At 37.4% G+C, this 24,226-nt stretch overlaps 1 protein-coding gene across 7 annotated transcripts in view; it reads left to right on the plus strand.

Annotated features, from left to right (window-relative positions):
• Nucleotides 1-24,226, plus strand: part of PKP4 (plakophilin 4) — an 88,931-nt gene that overhangs the window by 18,837 nt on the left and 45,868 nt on the right. For 5 of the 7 annotated variants that reach the window (XM_050711449.1, XM_050711448.1, XM_050711451.1 and 2 more), the window contains exons 2-3: nucleotides 4,190-4,323; nucleotides 17,075-17,187. In XM_050711449.1, coding sequence (XP_050567406.1) covers nucleotides 4,195-4,323; nucleotides 17,075-17,187 — 242 coding nt within the window. In that variant the 5' untranslated portion in view covers nucleotides 4,190-4,194. Of the gene's footprint in view, nucleotides 1-4,189; nucleotides 4,324-12,934; nucleotides 12,988-17,074; nucleotides 17,188-24,226 lie in introns of those variants that run through there. The other 2 variants (XM_050711452.1, XM_050711453.1) reach the window with 2 other exon arrangements.

The following is a 24,226-nucleotide window of genomic DNA, read 5'->3' on the forward strand; positions in this document are numbered from 1 at the left end:
TATTACCTCTTCAACAGAAATTACTTCAGTGGCTTTTATTACTGGCTTCAGGTCAGTATTGGGAGGCTCAGAACATAAGCAAGGGGAAAAATTGGGAAAATCATCTGCATAAGGAAGGCAAGAGGAATATGAAATGAAGTGAGAAGGAAACTGTGAAAAAGTACCACACTTGATGTCTTGCATGGAAACTGGAAAGGTCTGTGGTTTCCTGCCCCTGTCTCCTGCCTGGATAGGGGTTACTCAATGCTGGCAAATGCATTGGCTATCACTGTGAAAGTAACAGGAGGAGCAATGAAAGGTGGGGAGTAGAGACTAGCGAGAATGAAGAATTCAAGTGTGGTTTCCTCCCCTCAATTGAGTGATTTCTTATATTTCTTCTTTCTCTTCAACTGTGTATTCTGGTTCCTTCATTTAATCAGTGATTACACATGGCTACAAGATCAGCTGGTTCAGAAAAATACCATCGAACTCCCTCCACACACACACACGGGAGGAAACAAGCATAGCTTTGTGTCAGTTCAACTCGCTGGACCTATTTGCTTTGCAGCTGTTTGACCATTCAATCAGACACAAGAGAAAGTATTACCCATTTTGGCAACTACGACTTCAGTGCATGATTGGAGGACAAGTGGGAATACCAAGATTGGCAAATTACTAAAGAAAACTGGTGAATCTGCGCCATCGTCTGTGCTGGAGTGCCAACAAGTCTGCTGCATTTGTACAAAAGAACAACATCTCGGAGGTGTTCAGGAGTTAGTGCTTCTGCGTGGTAGGGGTTGATGAGCTAAGCATGCATGGTGAAGGCAATAGGTATTCTCTGAAGAGGTGGTTAAAGATTTACTCTAGCAAATCCTTGCAGTTGCCTGAAGAGATGGTCTCTGCCACAAACTGATTGGAATGTTTTTGGTGGCTTGGTTTACATTGATCCAACTCACTTTGTGGTTTCATTAAACCATTTGAGTGAGCTTTCCCAGTAAAGAGGAGGGAAGTGCTGCTCTTCTCAGAATTGGTGTAGGTTATTTCAGACTACAGACTTCAAACTGAACAGCTTTATTTTTCTTGCATGCTTGCTTCTAGATGGAAAATGTAAATGCAGCCGATCCAGCCTAGAGCTAGTGTCACCACTTTTGTTCTTCTGTCTTTTACTTTTAAGTGGAGAATTTCAAAATTTGGAATAGGAGTTGGGAATTTAGGTGATTGCTTTCTTCAAGTAGTGTGCCTGAGGGAGGCGTGGTGGCAGGCACTGTAGGCTGGGCTGCGGGGAGCATCATCCCATTTGTGCACTGCGTCACCCGAGCTCAGCAGGCAGCCAGAGTGAATGAGCATACGCCTTGGAGTTAGGTTCGGAGTTAGGTTCAGTGTTTACCCAAGTGTCTGTAGGATCAAAGCCAACAGCTGTCTAATCTTGATACCAAGATTAGAAAATCAGTAACTTTGCCAAGAAACGTGTTAATTGAAAGAACAGCAGTTAAAACAACTGCCTGTCTGGGAAGGTGTAGCTCTCTAAGTACGCCTCTTAACACTGAGACAGATGTACATTTAACATTGACATCTTCATTAGTAACTAATTTGATTGGTTTTCCTATGAGTGTTGTTATTAGAGACTCAATATTGGGTATATTTTCTGTTCAGAGAAATGACGATACTTTTCGACTAGTCCAGTTATACCTTTCCTTGACTGGGTTCTACAGAAATTTACTACAGATAAGTTGTAGGGGTTGGAGGAGGTGTAGTTGTACACCAGCAACCTGGTGTAGGTGGTGGGAGGTGTCCCTGCCCATGACAGGGGCTTGGAATTAGATGGCCTTTAAGGTCACTTCCAACCCAAACCATTCTATGATTCTATGAAATCTGCCTCACTGCAGCTCTTCTAGTGAATCATGAATTCCCTTTTTTTTGTTTTGTTTTGTTTTGGAATAAAGAGTAATTTTCAAGACCAAACCATTCCATGATTCTATGATTTAATTGTGTTTTGTTTCTCACCTGGAAGTTCTGAACATAATGGACACTCCGCTGGTTCCTTTGCAGGTCAGGACACAATGGGATTCACCCCTCAGTTGTAACTTGTGAGGGCGTTTGAGATTTGACATTTTGATCTCTTAACAAATTTTACCAAGTGAAGGGAAAGCTTGAATGTGTAGTTTTATTACTTAATGATATGCTAGCAAATTTAACAGTCTGTTTAGAAACCTGAAACACCGAGTTGTTGTCATAAAAGAGTGGTGGAAAGTGATTTAAAAATCCAGGTATGACCCAGGGAATTGAAACATATTCTATGATTCTTTTGCTCATTACGGCTTGATGAAAGAGTTGATTTTTTACAAGAAAAGCCTTTAAAGATTACTATTTTCTTTTCCAAAGCCTTCAAGTTGAGTCTGCCGCTTCAATTCTTCAAACTTACATAACTATTGGAGAAGTTTTTTATTCTGCTTTCTTTCTAGACGCAGGGGTCTCTGAAGCTTTAGATGTATGCCAGATTTAAGATTAGCTTAGGAAATCTTAGTTTGGCTGCCATGGTATTGCAAGCTTAAAATGAATGAAAATGTTGTTTCAAGAATAGGTACCACCGGACACTCATTTGGTGATACTCTGCAAGTCAAGTAGTATGCAATATCACACAAAACATACGGCATGCAAACCATGTGATATCACTGTATGTATTCTACAAGTATTCTCCAAGTGTAAGTTTTGCGCTGTTTGAGAGAAAGCCGGCTCGATCTCCCCAGATGTGGCTACAGGCATTTCAGCACTGGCTGAGTTCAGCTGAGCGTGATGAGGTGGAAGCAATGGCTGTTATCCTCGCTGTGGCAGAGAGCAGCCCGGCGGGGCCTGCTGCCAGGAGCTGCCCGCAGCCATGGGCTGCTGCCTCCCAGGCCTCGGGGCCTGGCGGGAAGGCCGGGAGCTGGGCTGCGCGCCGCTGTGAGGCCCCGGGGCAGGCCAGCAGCACGGCGCTGGCCTGGGGCCTCCTCTCCCTCAGAGACTGGAGTCTGAGGTGGTGGGGCTGGGCTGGGTCTGAAAGGCTTTGCTGGAGCGTTGAGGGTGCTGGGGTCGTGCTGGGGGAAGAAGAAATACTTAGCCTGGGCTTGCCTGTTTTGGTCTGGGAGGAGGACAGTGCCTGGCATAATCATTATATTGCCTTGTTTGTGGTTTGATCCTTTTGGAAGGGTGGTAATGTGAGGGAAGAAAGAAAAGGAGCTAAGCTTGCATGCTTTGATATACAGCCGTGTGGTATTTGCAGCGGTTTTTCCTTCTCCGTCCCAGAAGATAGCCTGTGGACTGTTTGCAGAGTAAGCTACTCTTTGTGAAATGAAGAGAAGGAAGCTACTGTTCATATTGTATGCCTTCTCTAAGAATATTGAGCTTCTTTTGAAAATCTAAATTTTTATTACTGTAATGTTAAATCTTGTGAGTTTTTTCTTTTCTGAAGGAAGTTAGAGTTCGGTATGTGTGCAGGAGATGCATCAATACTGCCTCTGTGCTATTTTCAAAGTATTAAACACATCATAACAATCTGTAATATTAATTAATAGCAACTTCTTATTTATTTATTGTATTTTTATTTTTTACATGTACTGGGGTTGTTAGTGTGTGCTGCCTCCACAATAATGAAGGTTGGGATTCTCAAACGTTCATCTTGTCTATCCCTTCTGTGCTATCCATAGCCCAGGACAATGGCTATAACTTTACTGCTTTAATTTCTTTTTTTTTTTTTTTTTTTTTTTTTTTTTTGGAAAAAGAACACTAGAAGCATTATTACCGTTAACAATAATTAATCTCTTTGGTTTGCTCCCAACGGCAAAACACTCTGCTGTTAGATGTCATTCCTCTATGCATGATGTAAACCTCTATTGATTCTATGTCTTCTCGATGTTTAATAATAGTATTCTTTACGCATCTTGGACTTTGCTACTTTTAGTAATTTCCACAAGATAGTATTTAAAAATAATCTTTAAACATCATGCTGCTTGGTAACGTCTGCCTGCTCTTTACATTCCGATTTCAGTTTGTGAAGGTGAAGCACAATAATAGGAACATATGCTGATATGTGTAGTATGAAGTGCTCTGCTATTTTGGTTAAGTTTGGAAAGATGTTAGAAGGAAGGTGAAAATTTATAATCCTGAAGATTTGTATTTACATAAATGTCCCTGACTGAAAATGTAAACTATTTAAAAATATTGTTTATTGCAGGCAAAATGCCAGCCCCTGAGCAGACCCCAGTGGTGGAAGATGGGCTGCCACAGACAGCACAGGAAACTTCCACAGTCCCAGGCATGGAACCAGAGACTACTGCCACTACCATTTTAGCTTCTGTAAAGGAACAGGTATATGCCTTGCTTTTAGCAATTCAGAAATCCAGCATGCATTTCAGAATTAATCATTGTCTTTTATTGCATTGCTGGAAAGAAACATTGTTTCTGAAATTTGTTTTCTGCTGTTAGTGTAGTGTATTTTGTATGTCAAAATGTGGGTATCGGAAAGGGTTCACTTGACTGCAACGAACAGAAGCATCATTATGGTATTCTGTATCAAATGTAATGTATGCCATCATGTAAATCAGATTTGAGATGTGGGTTTGTTGTTGAAACAAAATATAAAAATCAGTAGTGTAGAACTAATGCAACTTTGAGAATCAGACCTTTTTGTCCATTCTGCAAAGCTGGATGCAGTGTTACAGAAATATGCTCATAAAGAGTTTGTATGGTAAGTTAATGTTTTGTTTAAGAATAGGTCTTAATATTTGGGTTTGGGGTTAGGTATCAATGTCCAGGTAACAATATATTTTAAATCTGCAAAACATTTCTGAAATGTATCTTAGCAATTATCTCTATATGGGGGGGAAGGGGAACATGATTGCATCATATGGTCTGAATATAAACAAGTTTCATACCCATGGAACCCTTAGTCTTAAATGAAAAATTACTGCAAGGCAATGAAATTTGGATCTTAATTTCATGACTAAGTACTAGTTTCAAAAGTTTTTGAGCTGGTAATAGACTAATAATTTCTCAGTGATTTTAAAACTGAGCTTCCAATGTTAAGGTTATTAAGGCTGGAGGCTATCAAGATATGAGTAAGCACAGTCAACTTGGTTATAAAGAGCTTGAGCTACCTCATCATCTGAAAGCAGCACTTGGTCTTGCACTGCCTTAGCTTATCACAAATGTCAATTAGAACTCATTTGCTTAAAGTACATTTGTGGTGATTTTACGCTAGTCCATATTATTTTGCAGTTGACAAAGAACATGCTTGTAGTGGTAGCTCAAATGATGAGCAGCACTGTAATAAATGACAGTGCTATAATTCCTAGTGAAATAAGGAATATTTTCACCAGCCAATAATCTTACCACTGTGATTGCTGTCCAGAAATGCTTTTGTGAAATTTAATGCAATAGTGATTGCTTAAACCGAACATACAATTATGACAGCATTATCTACATTGGATTGATTAAAAAATATATATATAAAAAATGCATTCGTTAACATACCCTTTCCTACCCAGGAAACATTTTATCTTGTTCTTACAGGAAAAAATGGATAATGGAATATTTCCTCATTTTATAAAGGAGGTTAAAACCACTTCCACTCTTCATTCAAAAAAAGACTCTCAAATTTATGGATATTAAGCAACTCCATTCCGATCAAAGGAAAAAATACAACTAAAATTGTGTTTTAATAGTTGCTGAAACACAAACTTAAACTGTAGATTAGCTCTGTAAAGTGTGTAGACATGTTAGAATGAGTGGAATGGGGAGGAAGATAAAAATCATGCTTCGCTCTTGAGAATAATAACTTGAAAGTAGTAAGAACCAAACTGTAGCTTTCTGGTATTCTTTCTGTTGATATTAATTATGGACAGACACTGACATATTCAACGCCCTTCCTGTATGGCACAAATCCCAGAACAGAATATTTTCCAGTGCAGTTATTTACTTTATTAAGTTTGAATGGAAACTAATATGCTGTTTACTGTGGCTTAACTTTGTTTTATTCAGAAATCTCTCTTTATTTGCAGTGGATCTGTATTTGTACAATAGAGCTGCCACACCTTAAATTCATTACTTTAGACACGCTTAGAGTGGAACCAAAGTTGAGAAAAAAAAAAGATCATTACTTGTTCAACTGTACAAGATTTTAACCTAATAAAAACTATTAAAGTTACTGCAGTAGTTCTGAAATAAGTACATAAATTTATTGAATGACTTTGTTAAGCAATGTCTACCATAGTGGCGTAGATAGAGACATATCTATGACATATCATATGGCATAGATATTTTGAACCTGCTTTGGCAGGGGGTTGGGCCTGATGATCTCTTGAGGTCCCTTCCAACCCCTACAATTCTGTGATTCTGTGATATATAAAGTTTCAGTAATTAATAAGCCTATTAACTTTACAAGACATTTTAAATAACTTCTCCATTTGTTTCTTTTTCTTGCGATCACAAATCAGTATAAGGCAACCTTGTTATCAAAATAGAGCATGTCCCTTGAACTCTGAACACTCCCCTCATTGAGACAAAATTGTCAGACAGCTGTGTAAATCTCTTGATTATATTCTAGGGAAACAAATTCATCATTTTCACCAAAAGTGATTGAGAAGTGCAAAGAAAATTTGATTACTACTGCTTCGCCTGTGCTCTTCTGACAAAGCTTAGTTTTTAAACATGAAAACAAATCCCTAATTAGGATAATCTACGCCACTGCCACCTCCGCTGTCTTAAATGAGGGTAGGGGGGATAGTTCTTTTACCAGGATAAGCTATTCTGTTTGCCTCATTAGCGGACGTACTTTTGGATGAAAATCAAGGGAAGGACTGACTCTTAACACAACTTAAGTTACATTTCTAGTATTGGATTTCCTTTTTGAATGCAGGGAAATCCGAAGACTAACTGTACTAAAGTTGAAATGTATTTTAGCCTTTTTTCTTCTAATAGTTGCATGTATACGATGGTGTTTTGTTTTGGAAGGGCAACATCATAGCAGTTACTTTTTGGAGAAATATAAAGGCAGCTAGTTGCCAACTACTCTAGGTGAAATTCTAGATTATTGTGAATCGCTGCTGTTTCACAAGCACAGGCCTTACACTACTGAATTTAGAATTAATTGTTGCTGAGTTGGCAAGATTGAAGTGGGTGACCAGATCATTGAAAATTGAATTTCCTGCTTGGTGTTGCCTTTCCTTTTCAGTGATTGGGCTGAGGGAGGAAAAGGTCTCACAGGGAGAACCTTCCATTGCTCCAGCTTTGAAAAGTAACGTGAATATACTGCTTCTGATTTGTTTGCCAAGAGAGAAGCAGTTGCAGCAGTGGTAGATTTATTTATTTCAATTTCTTTGTTCTTTAAGTGTCAACTAGTTCAAAGATGGCCAACTTTTCACTTTTTCCTTTGTAAACAGGTGATAATAGACTTAGAATGATTGGATATGCTTTTGGGTTAATAATCATAAATCTCTTGTGGTTTCCTATGTGCTTTTCTAGAAGTGTTCCCTTTTGTTCAACACTTCAGCAAAACTTCTAGATTTTCCATAAGGGTATTGAACAATGTACTTAGAAAATGTGCACTTTGCTTTTTTTCCTTCTTTGTTGTTTAAGTACAAAATTATTTTGATGGCTATTGAGGAATTTTTTTTATGGGGTTGGTGGGGGGGAAAAAATGAAAACTGTACAAAAAAACAGCTTTCATATGGAATTGACGGAAAGAATGTGTTCTTCATACAGCAAAGAGTTTCTTATTGCACATTTAAAACATTTTTGCTCAAATTACTGTATTTTGATATTAAGTTTGAGAGATTTCTCTACCAATTCAGATATAACTTTGATATAAAGCACTACATAATCCAACCGCATAGGCATGTGGCTTCAACAAAATACCTGAAAAAAGATGTAATAAATGCAATTCTGGTAATCAGGCACAACAATTGAACAGTCTTAGTTTGAAATTCTGATTTGGATTAGTGATGGGTTAGATGGATATATGTATATCCATTCTGAGATGAACTTTTTATTAAATGGTTGGTACTTTTTAGTAAATGGCTTTCCAAGCTTTGTATAAGTGAAACAAAATCTTTGCTATATGACTGGGAGATTTTTCTTCAACTCTCTTAATGTTGTTTTCAACTGTATAGATCATTCTTACCCCTTTAAGTACAGAACTTTGAAGTTTGCTATCTCTCTCGTTCACAAATATTTCCAGATTTGGTGAATCAAGTCTGAGAAGTCTGCTTCCCAAGGCTTTAATTTTAAGACAAAATTTCTGGAATTCCTCTCTCAGATGAAACTGCTAACTCATTTCCAGAATCAAAATTCTTTATACTCTGTTTTTCATTTGAAAATTAGATTAGAAATTAGAATTAGAAATTAGTTTTCCCTTCTAGCATTGTATTGTTAAGCTTCTAAGGGGAAAATCCCTTTGAAGAAGAGCCTGCCTAAAACTGTGGGCATCCACAAAATATATTGGAGTATTTATACCTCTTGTAACACTGGTAGCTTACCAGGCTCTACTCTGCAACAACTCAACTCTAATCAGCAGCTGGCAAAACAGTACACTCAGCAATTTAAAATAACCCATCATTGTAACAAACAGTTTTCAAAGAGGATGTTACTCAGCTGAAGTCAGTGAATACCTCAAGTGGCATTCCTCCTTTCTGTCATTGTATGAGTACTTTCCTATTAATTGCTGAAATTTTGATCCCTCATCTGCTAGAGCAGCACCAAACTGTTTTACCAGACCAGTGAACAATGCAGGCATAAAAGTATTAAGGGCTTTAATGGTCTACTGCTGTTGAATGCAGAGAAGTGTGATCAGCCAATAATTGTAGCTGTGGGATTTCACAATCTGTAATCTGTGATTCTCTTTACCCTGTCCAATTTTTTTATCTTTTGTCTTCTGTTTTGGAAGATACTGAGATACTGAAAGCATGAAAATGCAGTTGTGTGTGTGAGTAACCGTTATTTTTACAGAAAACTTTGAGGTTGATCTAGTATGGTTAGTTAAAAATTTTGTTTTTTTTCAATAGACTACAGTAGAGAATTCAAATATTGGGTCACTAAAGTACAGTATGCAGGTTGAGAAAATGTATTTGATGTGTTTTAGTCAGTTCCTTAATTTGTTTCAGAATTAAAGCAAGTGGGAGCATGTAGGACTGTGCATGGATTAGTGTGGGGGCTGGCACTTGTAATGTGAAGAAGGTATAAATTAACTAAATTTTTTCCTCTTGTTTTGCACCTTTGTATCATAGAAATGTCCAAAATATAACTGCCTTTCTTTAGCACGATGAACCCTTTCATAGGCGATGAGAGCTGTGCATCTCTGCACTGTATGTTGCAGTTGAATGAGAAACAGTAGCTGACAGGTAAAAATATTCCTCTCAAATGCTTGCCAGACGTTTTTATCAACTCGAACTACTGGAAGAGGCTTAGCTGAATTGTTCAATGCTCAAAATTTTTATGATTAGGAAAACATTTCAAAGTTAACTTACAGTTACTTCTTGATTTTTCACAAAGAGTGACGTTTGGTGATTTAAGCAACTTAGCGTATCCCAGTGCTACTACATAGCATCACAGCCCTGCATTCTGCCCCAGCCTGCTTCAGCAACCATTCAGAACTGGTAGAAGCTGACGCTGCTGCAAGATGCTTCCCTTTCTGTGGCATCAATGGCATCATCTCTCCCAGGTGTCCCAACTGCCTGATCCTGGTGTGGCAAGACAGGCACATGCCATTCAAAAAGAGTTCAAGAGTTGTTTTTGTTACTTGTGACATCACTGCTGATTCTTGAACAATTGTCACTAGAAAGCCTTCAGTTAATCAATTGGACCTTCTATCCTGTATTTAGAGTTTTAAATTACCTGTGTTTTGCCAGGTTTCAAATTACAATAGAGCAAGAAGAACAAAATTTTTATTTTTCAACATTGTAAATCTTGAGTGCTTATTCTCCTCCATATTACTGAGGTAGAAAAGTTCTTGGTTAACAAAAATGAAAATGTTGGATCTCCGTGACATAGTGCTATAATGGGATGCACAGACAGCACACAGTTGCTTCTAAATTTTCTTATGCTATCCAAAGACTTCAATAAGAGAATAATAATCATTATGGTCTGTCATACAAATTATGTTCCCATTACTTAACTGCTTTCAAGTATTTGTTTTAACTGCCAAGCGTAGTAAGTTCACAACTTTTTTTTTCCACTTGTTAGAGAGCCACAAGCCTATAAGAGGTGCTCAGCTCTCAAAAGAAGAGAGCAGTGTGTTTTTGTGGTTGGTATAACTTGCCTCATCTGTGTCTTCTGGTAGTGAAGACCTTGAAGTATGTTCGTGAGTGAGGTCTCAACATCATTGCAGAAAAATTACTGCTGGGCATTCAGAGCTTCTAGCTCTGTTTGGTCACTTGTGGTATACACTACAACATTGACACCCCGTGCAGGGTTTTTCTCTGCTCCAGAACCTTCAGCCTTCAAGAGCCTCCACGGTTACAGAGCTCTGAAATTTGAGTTTTGGCTTTTAATCACGGAAGCTTGTCTGCCCGCAGTCTGTATGTTTGCCTTTCCAAAGCAAGTTGTTTTCTTCTTTCTTGAACTGTGTATATGCTGCTTCTCCCTGAAAATAATGAAAAACTAGTATTTTTTATAGCTTCGTGTTAAGAAATATGGCCTGTGGTTTTGCAATGAAATTTAGCTTATGAGTACAAAATTGTCGTTTTGTGAGGTGATTAAGTAGTTACTGCTAAACAGGTGAGTAGAATTACATTTTTTTCCTCTATGTATTGAGTAATCTTGGAAAAAATATAGCTCTGGCCGAAGCATTGTAGTGTATGTGTTTCAGAAGATTTGGTTAGTACCAAATCTTTGGTTAGTATGGCAGTGTATTCTGTAATCTACGTGTATAACTTTACTATGCCCTGCCCACATAGATGATGTTCTGCAAATGAAAACAAATGTACTAATTATTTTGTTGACTCCTGTCATATTGTCACAAGCCAGTGCTATAAAAAAAATAGTTAATTGTGATTTTTTGCTTAGGCTAGCAGCTTCCTGTGTTGCCAGCATTGTGTGGGAGCATCCTGTGTGAGGGGGACGGCTCCCACTCCTTTCAGAGAAGCTGTCTAGAGAAATAAATTCAAATAGCTTCCTGCAACAAATAGTATGTTATATGATAGATAAACATATTGGTTATTGGTGGTAGGTGTCCATTCAGAGTGGTATCCCTCCCCCCTTCTCCCAAGTTTACTCTTAGCATGCGATGTGTTTTTTTTAATTTTTTTTTTTAAAAAAAAAAAAAAGCTTTTTGGTTTTGGGTGCTCATTTTGTTTGTTCATTTTTATGGAACTGACTGTGGGGTCTGAAACAAAGGATAAATGCTGGTTTATTGAGCAATGCAAATAGTATGAAGAAAGTACCAAATTTCTTTAAGGGACTATAAACTATGAAAATGATCAATGCAATGCAGTTACTGAAAACTGATTAGGACTTAGTTTCCTATAACTGTCTGATTTAAACTAAAACAAAAAAGACAGGCTTAAAACATCAGGTATTCCAGCTATAAAGAAGGTGGCACCTCTAAAATCATCCGTCTCTTAGGTATTTATGCAGGTATTTAAGACCTGCAATTACTGTTACAGATACCAAATTTAAGAAGAGACATATGTAAGTCAGCATTCATTGCTTCAAAAAGTATGTTAGCTTTGTTACTTCCCTGGAATCACAATCTGAATGCGTAAGAACGTTATTCAAATTAAAAAATGAAGCTGATTTTTTTTTCTGCTTTCACAGAGTAAATTAATCTTGCTTTCACTTGCAAAACCAAATTAGGTCTTCGTAGGTGTCAGAATGATTTTAAAATGGCAAATTAATCATAAAGGGAGATTCAGGCTGGATATCAGGAAAAGGTTCTTCACCGAGAAGGTAGGCGGACACTGGAACAGGCTCCCCAGGAACGTGGTCACGGCACTGAGCGTGCCGGAGTTCAAGGAGCACTCTCAGATGCATGGTCTGATTTTTGGGTGGTACTGTATGGAGCCAGGGGTTGGACTTGATGATCCTGTGAGTCCCTTCCAAATAAGGGTGTTCTTTGATTCTATAAACCTTTGCAGTTTAGTACACTGTGATGTTTTTTCTTAGCAGCAGATACACAGGTCATGAATAATATTGTAAATGGACAACTGAGGGTGTTGGTACAAAATCAACGGTGCTGAGTACCTCAGGTGAAATGGCCAAACATGATTTCTTGTTTTTTTCTGTCATGTCTACTTTGCACAGTTTTTCTGATTTAGAATGCTAGCGAGTTTTGCTTTTTAAACATAGCATAAATTAATGAAGTAAAATTTCTTACTACATTGTCAGTTTGTTACATTCATGTTTTCCACACCCAAGAAAAATAGAAATATGGTTCTTTATGTTTTAACTAGCTTTTGATTTTTTTGCAGCATGGGGAAAAAATAGCTTAGCTTTTTTGTTGTTGTTTATTTAAATTATTGTTATCTTTTATTTAAATAGACAGTTTGTTAATTTGGGTATTGTGCAGCTTCCTGTACTGATTCTATATCACAGTGTTCTTTTAAGAGAAAAGTTTTCTGTGTTCTGCCAGTCAAAACCAAATCATGTGATTTTCTAGACAGGGGTTACACTCTCACTGAGATGTGATGTGAAGTTAGACAGCAGATTTTCAGCAGAAAAAGAAAAGACTTACCTCAGTGCTTTCAGTTAAACCTCACTAATCCTGATCTTTTTAATCACCCGAAATTCTCAAAAACCTCAGGTGATTATTGGTATTGGGTGGAGCTCTGTTCTCCAGATGAAGAATTTGAGTATGCTTTGAGGAGTTATCAGGAAGGGTAGGGGAAGGATGCCTATTAAAACTGTAAAAAAGCAAACACACTGTGAAATAAGAGATCACCGATTTATCTGATCTTAGTTATCTGGTTCCTCTCTTAAACACCTTTAGGACAGAAACGTGTGACGAATTAGTTTACAAAGATGCCATCCTGTAGATGCAAGGTCAGTTGACAACCCCAGAACTTATTTTCCCTCCCATGTGTCTGATTCCTACCATTGTAACTGTTGCACCTGTAGCTTTGTCCTATTTCCCTTGTGCATATTCCTTTTTAATTGATTTACTTTGTATAGGCGTTTAGAATATGTCAGCCTGTTTGATTTGGTAAGTCACTGTATTTTTTTTCCTTCTGGAATGCAAAATGTCAAAGTAAAAAGTTGCCCAGTTTTCTTTATGAAGTATTTTGCTGCAGAAATACATATGAACTGGTGTAGATCATAGAATCGTAGAATGGCTTGGGCTGGAAGGGACCTTAATGTCCATCTAGTTCCAACCCCAATGCCAGGAGCAGGGATGCCACCCACTTCTGGCCCGCTGCACTCCGGCCTGTAGGAGGCAGCGAAGCGGGTGAGTACTCAAGTAAATGTGTGTATGTAGCATGTATTAAGCTTTCTAGACTAATGTTGTTATTAATGCCTCTGCCTGTAATGAAAAGGCAAAGCAGTAGAGATTGGCTGAGTGGAAGCAAATAATAGCTAGCGTATGTTTTGCTTTTATTCATCTAATTAAAAGATCAGTAAATAACAAAACTGGAACCTGAGTCTTGTGTTCAATTTCATAGTTTAAATCAATGATGTTACTTTTAAAACTATTTAAACAGTAGGGAATGGGAAAGAGTCTTAGCCATAGGGTACACTTTTTATATTATCTCAGCAAGTGAGGAATGCAATACTGTTTATTTTAAGCTTGTGACATGCTATATAACACATCATATTTTACTTGGAAAAAAGCTTGCCTTGCCTACATTTTCTTCAAAAGTTACAGAACTTCAGCATCTGAACGTTTTTTTGAAAATCTGTGCATTCCCCACTAATCATGTTAATGTCTGGCTGGTGAATTGTTTTTTGGATACGTGGCTCATCTATATTAACTGGAAAATAAATTCTCATTTATAAATTTATTTGCTTTTTTGCTTAATATACTTTATATTTTTTTTTTCCTCTCCAAAACACAAACTGTCCAAAAGAACAGAATGCAGGTGTACCTCTTTTGTATAACATGAAGTTACCTCATGCTAAGACCTGGTTTCTCAGGCTGGGTCTGTGCTATTCGATGCGGTTCTGTTTTGTACAAACCTTCCAATATTATCCATATTTTCTAGTCCAAATACAGGCCCATAAGATGTGCTGTGGTCCAAAGGTTATCACATTCATGATGCTTTTTGTATCAGGTCACAGGATTAAAAGGAGTGTTAACTTTCAAATTCTGTTCAGAGGAGGATTTGAATAACATCCAAGTTTAGCACATATGTCCTAAAATGCTTTTTCATGTCTGAGCATTGACTGTGCTAAGTGTTTCTGACATTGAAGCTTGACAGTAAGTGCCAGCCTAGTGGAAAGAGTTGCTTTCTCTTACGCTATAAATGAGCACTGAATTGCCTCCATCAACTGAAGATCTGGGTGGCCTGGAAAGAGTTGAAAACCACATCTACTTCCCCTGGCCCCCATGGTCTGCATATTTATTTTTTGAGAGGGGCTTTACTGTTAATATGCAACTATTTCAAAATGAAAAAGCTTTGTGCCATGAGGAAAGATCATATGCTGGCATTTAGGGAAAGCTAGATGTCTGTCTGTTTTTAGGTTTCTTTTGCTTATCTGAGCCCAAAACAATCAGAAACCATTTTAAGGTTATAAAATTTTAACCTAATAGATGATCAATCTTAAAATTTTGCTTGATAGAGAAGCCTGAAATCGAGCTTGACCATTGCTGTCCAGTTACACCTTCTCTGCTTTCAGCATGGTGGTATGTTGCATTTCAGGACTGCTGTTTCTTGGGCACCCTGAAATCCATCTTAGTGTTTTCAAGTGTAACATTCTTAAAAAAAAAATAAATTTATAGATGTATTATGCATATTCAGACTTCCAAGTATTACTTTGCTGATACTTGATTGTGGGGTGGCAGCATCAAGTGCATGAAGATGTACAGAACTACAGAATATATTGTTCTAGTGAAATTTTCTTAGTAGAGCAATAGCAGAAAAATGCAGTCTTGTGATGTGGATGGGCCATGGAGTTGATCAGAGGGCTGGAGCACCTCTCCTATGAAGAAAGGCTTTTCAGTACTTAAAGGGAACTTATAAAAAAGATGGAGAATGACTCTTTGCTCAATCAGATAATGACTGGACGAGAGGGAATGGTTATAAACTAAGAGGGGAGATTTAGATTGGAGGTAAGGAGGAAATTCTTCACTCAGAGGGTGGTGAGGCACTGGCACAGGTTGCCCAGAGAGGCTGTGGATGCGCCATCCCTGGAGGTGTTCAAGGCCAGTCTGGACGATGCAGGGTGGCGTCCCTGCCCATGGCAGGCGTTGGAACTAGGTGATCTTTAATGTCCCATCGAACCTGATCCCATTCTGTGCCTCTGTCCCATGGCAGTAGTGGGTAAGTTCATCATGCTGGGGGGAAAAAGCCTTGCTGGACAATATTTAGAGTATATAGAAGTATTCAGTTTGGTTATTGAGCAGTGAGAAGTATTTGAAAGTGTCTACAATCACTTGAGTCTTGTGGGAGGGGCAGTAACTTCTGTGACACATCTTTAACTGGCCAGTTTGTTGTATGGAGCTCAGATCACACCTTCAGAAGTAGCTTTTTATTTTTGTTCTATTATTATTATTTAATTATGGAGCAGTTTCAGCAGCATGGCAGCTGCTGTTTGCAATAGTCTTTAGTTGGCTTCCTGACGAAACCAGTGCTAATTAGCCTCCTATTTCAAGGCAATCTCATTGCAGGAGTCAAGAGAAGAAACTTTATCCCTGCTTCTGTAAGGTGAATCTTGGTTTTAGAGTAGTGTTTAAGCACAGTTACTCGGACTTCTCCCCCTGGCTGGAGCTGAGAGGTGCAGAGAGGTCCTTGCAGGCTGCTGGGAGCCACAGGTGTATTGCTGAGCTGCGCTTGCTCTTGCTGAACAGCTGCACAAGCTGCAAGAAGTAGAGATCTCTTTCAGGAGCCGTTAAGGAAAATAAAGTATTTAAGCCTTGTTCCATGTAACCTAAGGTATGAAATAATTGTTTGCATTAACTACAGTCTGTGAGTGAAAGTGACTTTTGTGATATGGCAAGGCTTGCAACTAATGTGTAATACAACTACATCAGATACATTTGGGGCGAGGGAAAGCTTATTAGTCATTTACTTTTTGAAATTAAAGGAATGCTTGTGTTGTATTTGACTTCCCTCAAAATTGATCGAATTATTAAATAGCGATGTGCATCTATTTTAAATAATATTGAACAGTTTATTTAACATGATGGGAATAGAGAATATCAAATTGAAAAATAATACAGTTGCTCTGATAGAATACTTTTCTGTCATTAACAAAACCTAACCGTGGAGTAAAACTTCACAAATATCCCCTGATGACAGTACAGGTTTCAGAGTATTATATTCATAAAAAAATAGATTTCTAGATCTTCATAATACACAAAGATTCTGTGTAGCTCCATGTATTTCCCATGTCTTCCTGGAAGTAATATGTTCCAAAAGCTGTTCCAGATTTTATGAAGGCTGAGGTTTGGTACTTATGACTGAGAAATATAACAGAAGCTGAAATATGAAATGGTGAAATAACACATCTCTGACGGCAGCCAGTTTCAAATAACAATTTCTGAGTTTTTGAATACAGAAGTCAGAACGTAGTATAGCTTAGGATTTGAAGTTTTGCATTTGGAAAGGGTAGACTACAATATTTTATAGTATACCTCTGTTATAAATGAAATTGAGGACCAACTTTATAGGCACCAATTTTGTTAGATTGTGACAACGTAAGAAGATACCAAAAATCTTAATTGTGGGAGGAATAAAATCCACAAATGCTTAAATACGCTTTTCTTTTTGTAACAGGTGATTAAATTTGTGTGAACCACTGATTTAAAGAACCATTAAATTCCCCGTTTCATCTAATTCATCTAATGATTTATTCCACTAAGGAAAAGTCAAAACAAGAAACATGATTGTGATGAAACTGACTTTTTTCAGAATTAATCCACACCAATTTTTTAACATCAAGAATGCTTTTCTTTTTTATTTTGAAATTTCAGGAGCTCCAATTTCAAAGACTTACCAGAGAACTGGAAGTGGAAAGGCAAATTGTGGCTAATCAGCTAGAAAGATGTAGGCTTGGAGCAGAATCACCAAGTATCGCCAGCACAAGGTACAAGTCCTGATGACTTTACTTTCATATGTCCCATGAGTTAAAGGGCTTCTTATGTCCTATATACATATGTTTCCACTGATAGTTGTTCACCTTCCATTAATATCTTAAGTATAAAAAAATGTAGATTTGCTATAAAGAGTTGTGAGACAGTTTTAAAAGATCTCTTTAATCATCGATTACATTCTCAGTATAGGGTGTATAAAGCTTTAATTGCACTTTAAGTATGTTGAAGTTTGCTTTTAAGATTCAGCCAAAGAGAAATGCAGTAGACTTATAAATATTTGTATCAAACTAACAGTGCTAGTTAAATGCAGTAATCCTTACAATTTCGTTTTTCCTGAATTAGCTGCCTAGTTTCATCTACCTCTTCTGAAATACTTCCTCATTACATTTGTTTTCAGGGAATATCTTGCTGTAATTTTACTGTTAGCATATTTTAAGCACTGTGAAACATACCTGATATATTTAATGTATAATGATAATAACTGTAGTAAAGCATTTCATTAAAGTTTCATTAATATTTTTATAATAAGTACGATTTTTTTCAATTTCTTAGAAAACTTTTAAACTCTTAAATGTATTTGGGTGTTTATTCATTTGAAATACGTTAAGTGATCGGTAGCTCTTGATTCTGAAAGCGCTGATAACAGTGCATTCTCTTATGAAACACACCTGTGTTTCAGGTTGCAGCATACTTCATGTTGACGTGTATAGAGAGAATGTGCTCTGAGCATTATATATCTTTTTTTCCTTGATTACTGTTGTTTTTGTATTCTTTCAGCAGTAAACTTAGGTGTCATTTTGAAGTATTTCCTTCTGAGGTCATGATGCACATTTCTGCAAATTAAATAGAAAGTTGATCCTACAAAACCTTAAGAAATGGGACATGATTATTTGCAATAAATAAATAATTTTAAAAAATCCTGTGTAGCAGATAACACAGTTGTTTTAATACATCTTATTACTTGGCTTAAGGTGTCATTTGACAATGTTGTTCCTAGCATGAGAACTTCTGTTTGAGAAACTTTGAAATATTCAGAAATATTCCTTGGACAAGATGACTATTTTATACCCTTCCTGTTTGCCCATCCTTCCTCCAGATCCAAATATTTGTGCAGTTACAGTTCAGATTTTGGCTTTGAAAGCTTAAAAAAAAATAAGTTCTTATGGAAGAATAAGTAGAAAGCCTCTATTATTATAATTTATGCATACGGATACCTCTCATTCAGTCTTGAATCTCCTAATATCCAATTTCAGAGAATTTGCCTGAGCAGTATACAAGGAAAAATGTTTTCTAAATTTGCTGTATGGGGATGTAGAGAGCAAAGAGCACTAGAATTAGCTTATCCCACAAATAAAATTGTGTAGTTTTTGAAATAATGTACAATTACCAGCATCTACACAATGAGTTAGATACTATACTTTTATCATTTACCAAGATGAAAAACGTAATTTATAGCTTCTCAGAGTCATTTGGTCTTTTATTTGATCTTAATGGCTAAGCAACGTTTGTATGGAAAAAGCTGATGAAAGTGTAGGGAGAGTAAACATTAGCATGTAAGTTGGTTTGTTATATATTTTGATATGAGCACATCTGTGACTCTAGGTAAACTCTTCAAGCACTTGTTTTCAGGGCCATAAAAATTTTATTAATAACTATGGAAAAATGAAACATTTTAAAATAAAAATTAATTATAATCTTAATTTTTACAGACACCCTTATCTTCTCACCACTGTTCTACTTTCTCTAATTTTTTTCTTATCCCAGCTGAATCTAGTCTCAAAGATAAGAATGCAATGCTACACTACTTTTTTTTTTTTTTTTTTAACTGAGGGACACTGAATTACAACTTGATTTGCTCAAAACTTTGAGATGTGTGTGTCTTTAGTTAATATTTTGGCTTATTCTTTAATGTGGCTGTGCTTTTTAAGAGATGTGTGAGAAGCTGAAAGAAAAATTCCATATTAGAATCAGATGCTTCCATTTCTGCACAAAGCATGGCTTCCAGTGGAGTTAGGGTTGTTGAAAGAATCAAAGTAAAACAGTAGCTTAGAGGAGTGCCATGGCAGACACAAATGCAACTGCAACACTTAAACCTGCATAAAAATAAATAAACAAATGAAAATGTGTGGTTCCCCAAACTGGGTGATGTGAATGTTTTGCTAAGGCTGACAAGGGATTAAATAAACGTGAAGAGGGCATCTGAGGCATAGAAAAGCTTGGAAACTGAATGCTTTGGGGATGGTGAACAGCCTGCTCAAAGACACACAGAAAAGTTAAGCATCTAGGCAGCAAGACAATGTTTCTCCCAGACAGATACAAGAGTTTTCTAATACGGCCTTATTTGGGAGGGGGGGGCGGGACAAAAATGCGTCTTATACTGCACACACTTCTTTATTTTTACCCTTTGTTCAGGTTTTTTGCCCCTGAGCAAATCAACAATGCTTTGTTTCAAAGATAATGCTTTAATCTCCTTTAATGCGGTTAAAACGTTTGGGAGCATTTGATGTCGGAAGTCCAGCTGAAGGCTTTTTTGACTTCAGTGATGTGGCAATGCCTCTAACTTACCACTTCTAAACTGGTTTCTGGCAAGGCAGCACAGGCCCGGAGGTAGTGCTGCTTGCAAAACAGACACTGGCCCCAAGTCACAGGTACATCTGTGGCAGTATGCGTCCATCTGGGTTGTTGCAGCTTGGGCTTTAAGCTGTTCTGCGCTTCAGTCAAATCATCCCTTGAGCCAGCTCATCACCCAGTTGCACAAGTGCCAGCTCAAGAGAAGTCTCCTAGTAGCTGGTGAGAGAATGGGGAAATGCAACATCAGTGGCTTAAACCAAGTTAAATCTCTGCAGCTAGTACACAGCTAGTACCTGTGGCCTCTCATGTGGTCTTTGTGGCTGTGAGCCTAGACGCTCACACAAGATGGAGCACACTCCATGCAGATGTAGGCATGGTCTGCAACTGTGCACCTGGATAAATCCATCTGGAGGTAGGCACCGCACCGATGATGAGACTGCAGCCTACTGTGAGCTCGCCTGAGAAGGACTCATGTTGCTGAGGAATGGTTCATTCTGTTACTGCTAGTCCTTAAGAAATGTGTTTGTTGCTTTGTACACATGAACAGAGCAAAACAAACTGATGGTACTTGCAGTTTATATTTGTTAGGCTGTTGCAAGCCTGTATTACAACTATATTCTAAATGCAAGCAACACATAGGAGTAGTAGTTGGCTGTTTTGCTCTCTAAAGGAGTATGAAAGTTGACAACAGCAGCAGATCTGCAGGTACGAAGGAACTGTAATGTGGGTGGAGAAGGAAGCACTAGTTCAACTGCCCTGGATTCCAAAATGTTTTTATTTTTGTGTACGTGTAGGTTATTGCTTGTTAAAATGCTTTCTTCTCATAATTATATTTGTAAATGGGTATTGTCCTAAAGCTTTTCTAACATCTTTCATGCCATCCCATTGCATGTGAGTATTAAATATTTTTCATGCGTTACACACTACAAGATTGGAGATGGCAGGCTGGGAAAAACAATGCAAAGTTTCAGTTTTATCTTTTTACTTCTTGTGTTGTGTTATAACATGCACAAGCTTCTATGAGGAAGCCACCAGGCTGTTCAGCCTCCCATACAAGCACAGATACAGACAGCATTGCAGCTAACTTTCCATCTGCAGTGTTACTCAGTCGGATTCAGTTCTGAGCTGCCAGGTGTGTTGGAGTGCATGCTGATGCAGGTAGATAACAGTATGTGTCAGGGGTCAACAGTCAGACTTGCTTTATAAAAACGCATTGCCTAACCTCTCAGGTGGGAGTTGGCCAAATGACTCGCACAGAGTCGGTTCATCTTACTCTTTTCATGAGTTACTGTGTGCAGCTCTTGAAAACTGAATGTTTTTGGGAACCAAAAGGTTCATATTTATTATTTTAATTGTAAAATACTACACTCATAATAGCACCAAAAAAAAGTGGCATAAAAGGCACACTAGACATGATCATTTAAAGAATACAGGTCCTTTTGGCAGCATGGTACACAGTCAAAAATTAACACTTCAAGTACTGAATATACTGAATTGATCAAATTTGAGTTGTAATGCGCCTACCTGAACTCTTTTGCATTTTGTAAAACGAAATTAATGTTGTAGCTACTAGGGTGGTTTACTTTCTCTGCTTTATGTAGCAGATAATTGGTATTGGAAAAAAGGGGTTAAAATACTATGCGCACTTTCTGCGGTACTATAAAATATTCCAAAGTGATTCTGTAAAATAGTGCACTTTCTAATTGAGCACTGATCGTTTTCTTTGAGATGAACATGTATTGCATTTCATGCTCATATGTTCTTTCTTTTTTTTCTACAAGTGGGAGAATGCTTATAAAGATTGTAAATAGGGCAAGTGGTTTTGCTTGAAAGTCAGCGCATCATCGTGTTACACTGGGTAACTTTTGCTCCATTTGGGGAGCAGTAATGGGTGAGACACTTCCAAATGGTGCACCACCCCCGCGCTCGGGGCGTTCCAGGGCATGCAGCAGCAAGTTTGTCCCGACAGCACTGACCTCTCCTCACTCATTATTCTTACAAAAACCAGTTTGTTCATATTCAAGTTCATTTGTTCATATGACACATCAAGTGTTTCAGACTTTGCAAAAGGTGTATTTGAAATTGCTTGCACACATGATGTCACCAAACTTTCATGGCATGTTTTAAGCACCATAAAGTTTACCTTTATAATCAGTATGTGCTTCGAGGGGGTATGGGGATGGGGGTGTTAGGTAGGAATTTCAGTTATTTATTTATATACACTAATTTTACACTTACTGGAATTCGAAAATAAATCAATTGAAGACCTACATTAAGTTTAAAAGAAATAAAAGATATACTTTAATTTTCTTTGTTGCAGAGCATCAGTGCACAATAATCATAGAATCATAGGAATCACAGAATGGCTCGGGTTGGAAGGGACCTCATAGATCATCCAGTTCTAACCCCCTGCCATAGGCAGGGACAGGTCCCACTAGATCAGGTTGCCCAGGGCCTTGTCTGGTCTCGAACACCTCCAGGGATGGGGCATCCACAATCTGTGCCAGTGCCTCACCACCCTCCGAGTGAAGAATGTCCTCCTAACCTCCAATCTAAATCTCCCCTCTTTTAGTTTAAAACCATTCCCCCTTCTCCTGTCGTTATCTGATTGAGTAAGAGGTGCTCTCCATCTTTTTTATAAGTCCCCTTTAAGTATTGAAAGGTTGCAGTGAGGTCACCCCAGAGCCTTCTCTTCTTCAGGCTGAACAACCCCAGCTCTCAGCCTTTTTTCATAGGAGAGGTCAGTCCAGCCCCTTGGTCAGGATTAAACTTATCCAATAGTATTTAGCTAGGTAATGAATAATTTCAAATCATGATGTCCTAGTTGATCATTGTAGAGCTGTTGAAAGAAAATATGAGGCACATATAGTAATATTGCATTTATCATAACACTTCAGAAAAGATGATGATAAATTACATCAGTAGTATTTAGCTAGGAACTACTTATGTTAGGTAAAACAACCAGTTATCAGGTCCCCTCATGGTTGCTGATGTTAAACATTTCGGAGGGAGTAACTGTCTCTGTTGCAGAATGAAGGAATGTCCTTTTATTAGAAGTTGGTCCGTGTCATGATTGTTTTAGATTTCACGTTCTTATTCAGTGTATTATCAATCCTTTTATCTACTTGTAAGGTTTCTATTCTCTTTATTACAATAATTTCATATAAAGGTATGGTTTTTATTTTAATACTCTTCAGACTGTAATGATATTTTGTGATTCTGATTTCAGAACGTAAGAATGGATTGTGTTAGTCTTGTTTGTTCTCTTGTAGGTTAAAAAAAATATTGAATGTCTCTTCCTCTGTCAGTATCATTTAATTATACTCTGAAATGTCCTTACTTTAGAATTGTCTCAGGAAATGAACTCATTTTTCTTATCTTCCATTTCAGCTATTTCCCTTGTAGAAAGAATAACAAGACCAGAACCATTAGTTTGTGTAACAACATTAACAATTTTTTCTATATTTTTCATGTTTTTGTCAAAACCTACATTCTAGTTACTTTTTTATTGTACCCACATCCACTGATGTCTCCTGCTTGTACGTTTTCTTACTTGCTACACAAGATTTTAGGTTTTCAGGTCTTCAGGCTGTCCTGAGAATGTAAATATAACAAAAATCATGTTCATAGGCACTTTCATTAGTGGTTAAGTTGGACATAAAACCTCTGTCATATATGAGCTGGTCCAAATATTCCCATCTTTGCCTGTAACCATTACATTTCTTGTCATAATGCTTCCCATTCAGTCATCCAGGTGAATTATTCTCAGGTGTTTAATAAACTAATCTCATTTCCAGATTTCAGTAGTGTATGCAAAGGTTCTTAAACACTGCTGCTAGAAGAAATTCTGGGACTACTCTACAAATATTTTTTGACATTAAAAATAAGTGTTTGGGTTCTTTTTTGGGTTCGGGTTTTTTTTGTTTTTTTTTTTTTTGGCAATTTTCTAATCCTGCGGGTGTTTTTTTTCTTTTAGTTTTGTTGTTTTTTGAATTTATCATGGCTAGTCAGTTATCTAAATGAGTTTGTCATAGGCTTTGCAAGAAATTTTTAAAGATGTAAGTAAATAGATAGGCTTGTTGCTTTTCTTTCTTTTCTGTTCTGTTTTTAGCCAAACAGTTGAAGTAGATTAAAGATGTAGGCTTGTCTTTTCCAAAAGTTGTCTTGGCTTGCTGCTGTCATGGAAGCTCGAGTGTTTTTAATTGATTTCAAGTAACTAATTGAAAACTCAAATATTTAATATGTTCAGTATCACCTTCTGCACCTTCTAAAGGTAGCACCAGAAAAATAATTGTTTACAATGAGGGACTGATGTGTTTTATTGGTAGCAACTGAAACACCTCCTTAAGTTCTTTGAGAATTCTTTCCTCTAGGAGTCTGTATTTAGTTTTAGCACTACATTTTTAACAGTTGGTCCCTAGTGAGGAATCACTTGGAGTGGTTTGGAGATTTTTCCATCAA

Source organism: Cygnus atratus, chromosome 6, assembly GCF_013377495.2.
Source record: "Cygnus atratus isolate AKBS03 ecotype Queensland, Australia chromosome 6, CAtr_DNAZoo_HiC_assembly, whole genome shotgun sequence".
Lineage (NCBI taxonomy): Eukaryota > Metazoa > Chordata > Aves > Anseriformes > Anatidae > Cygnus > Cygnus atratus.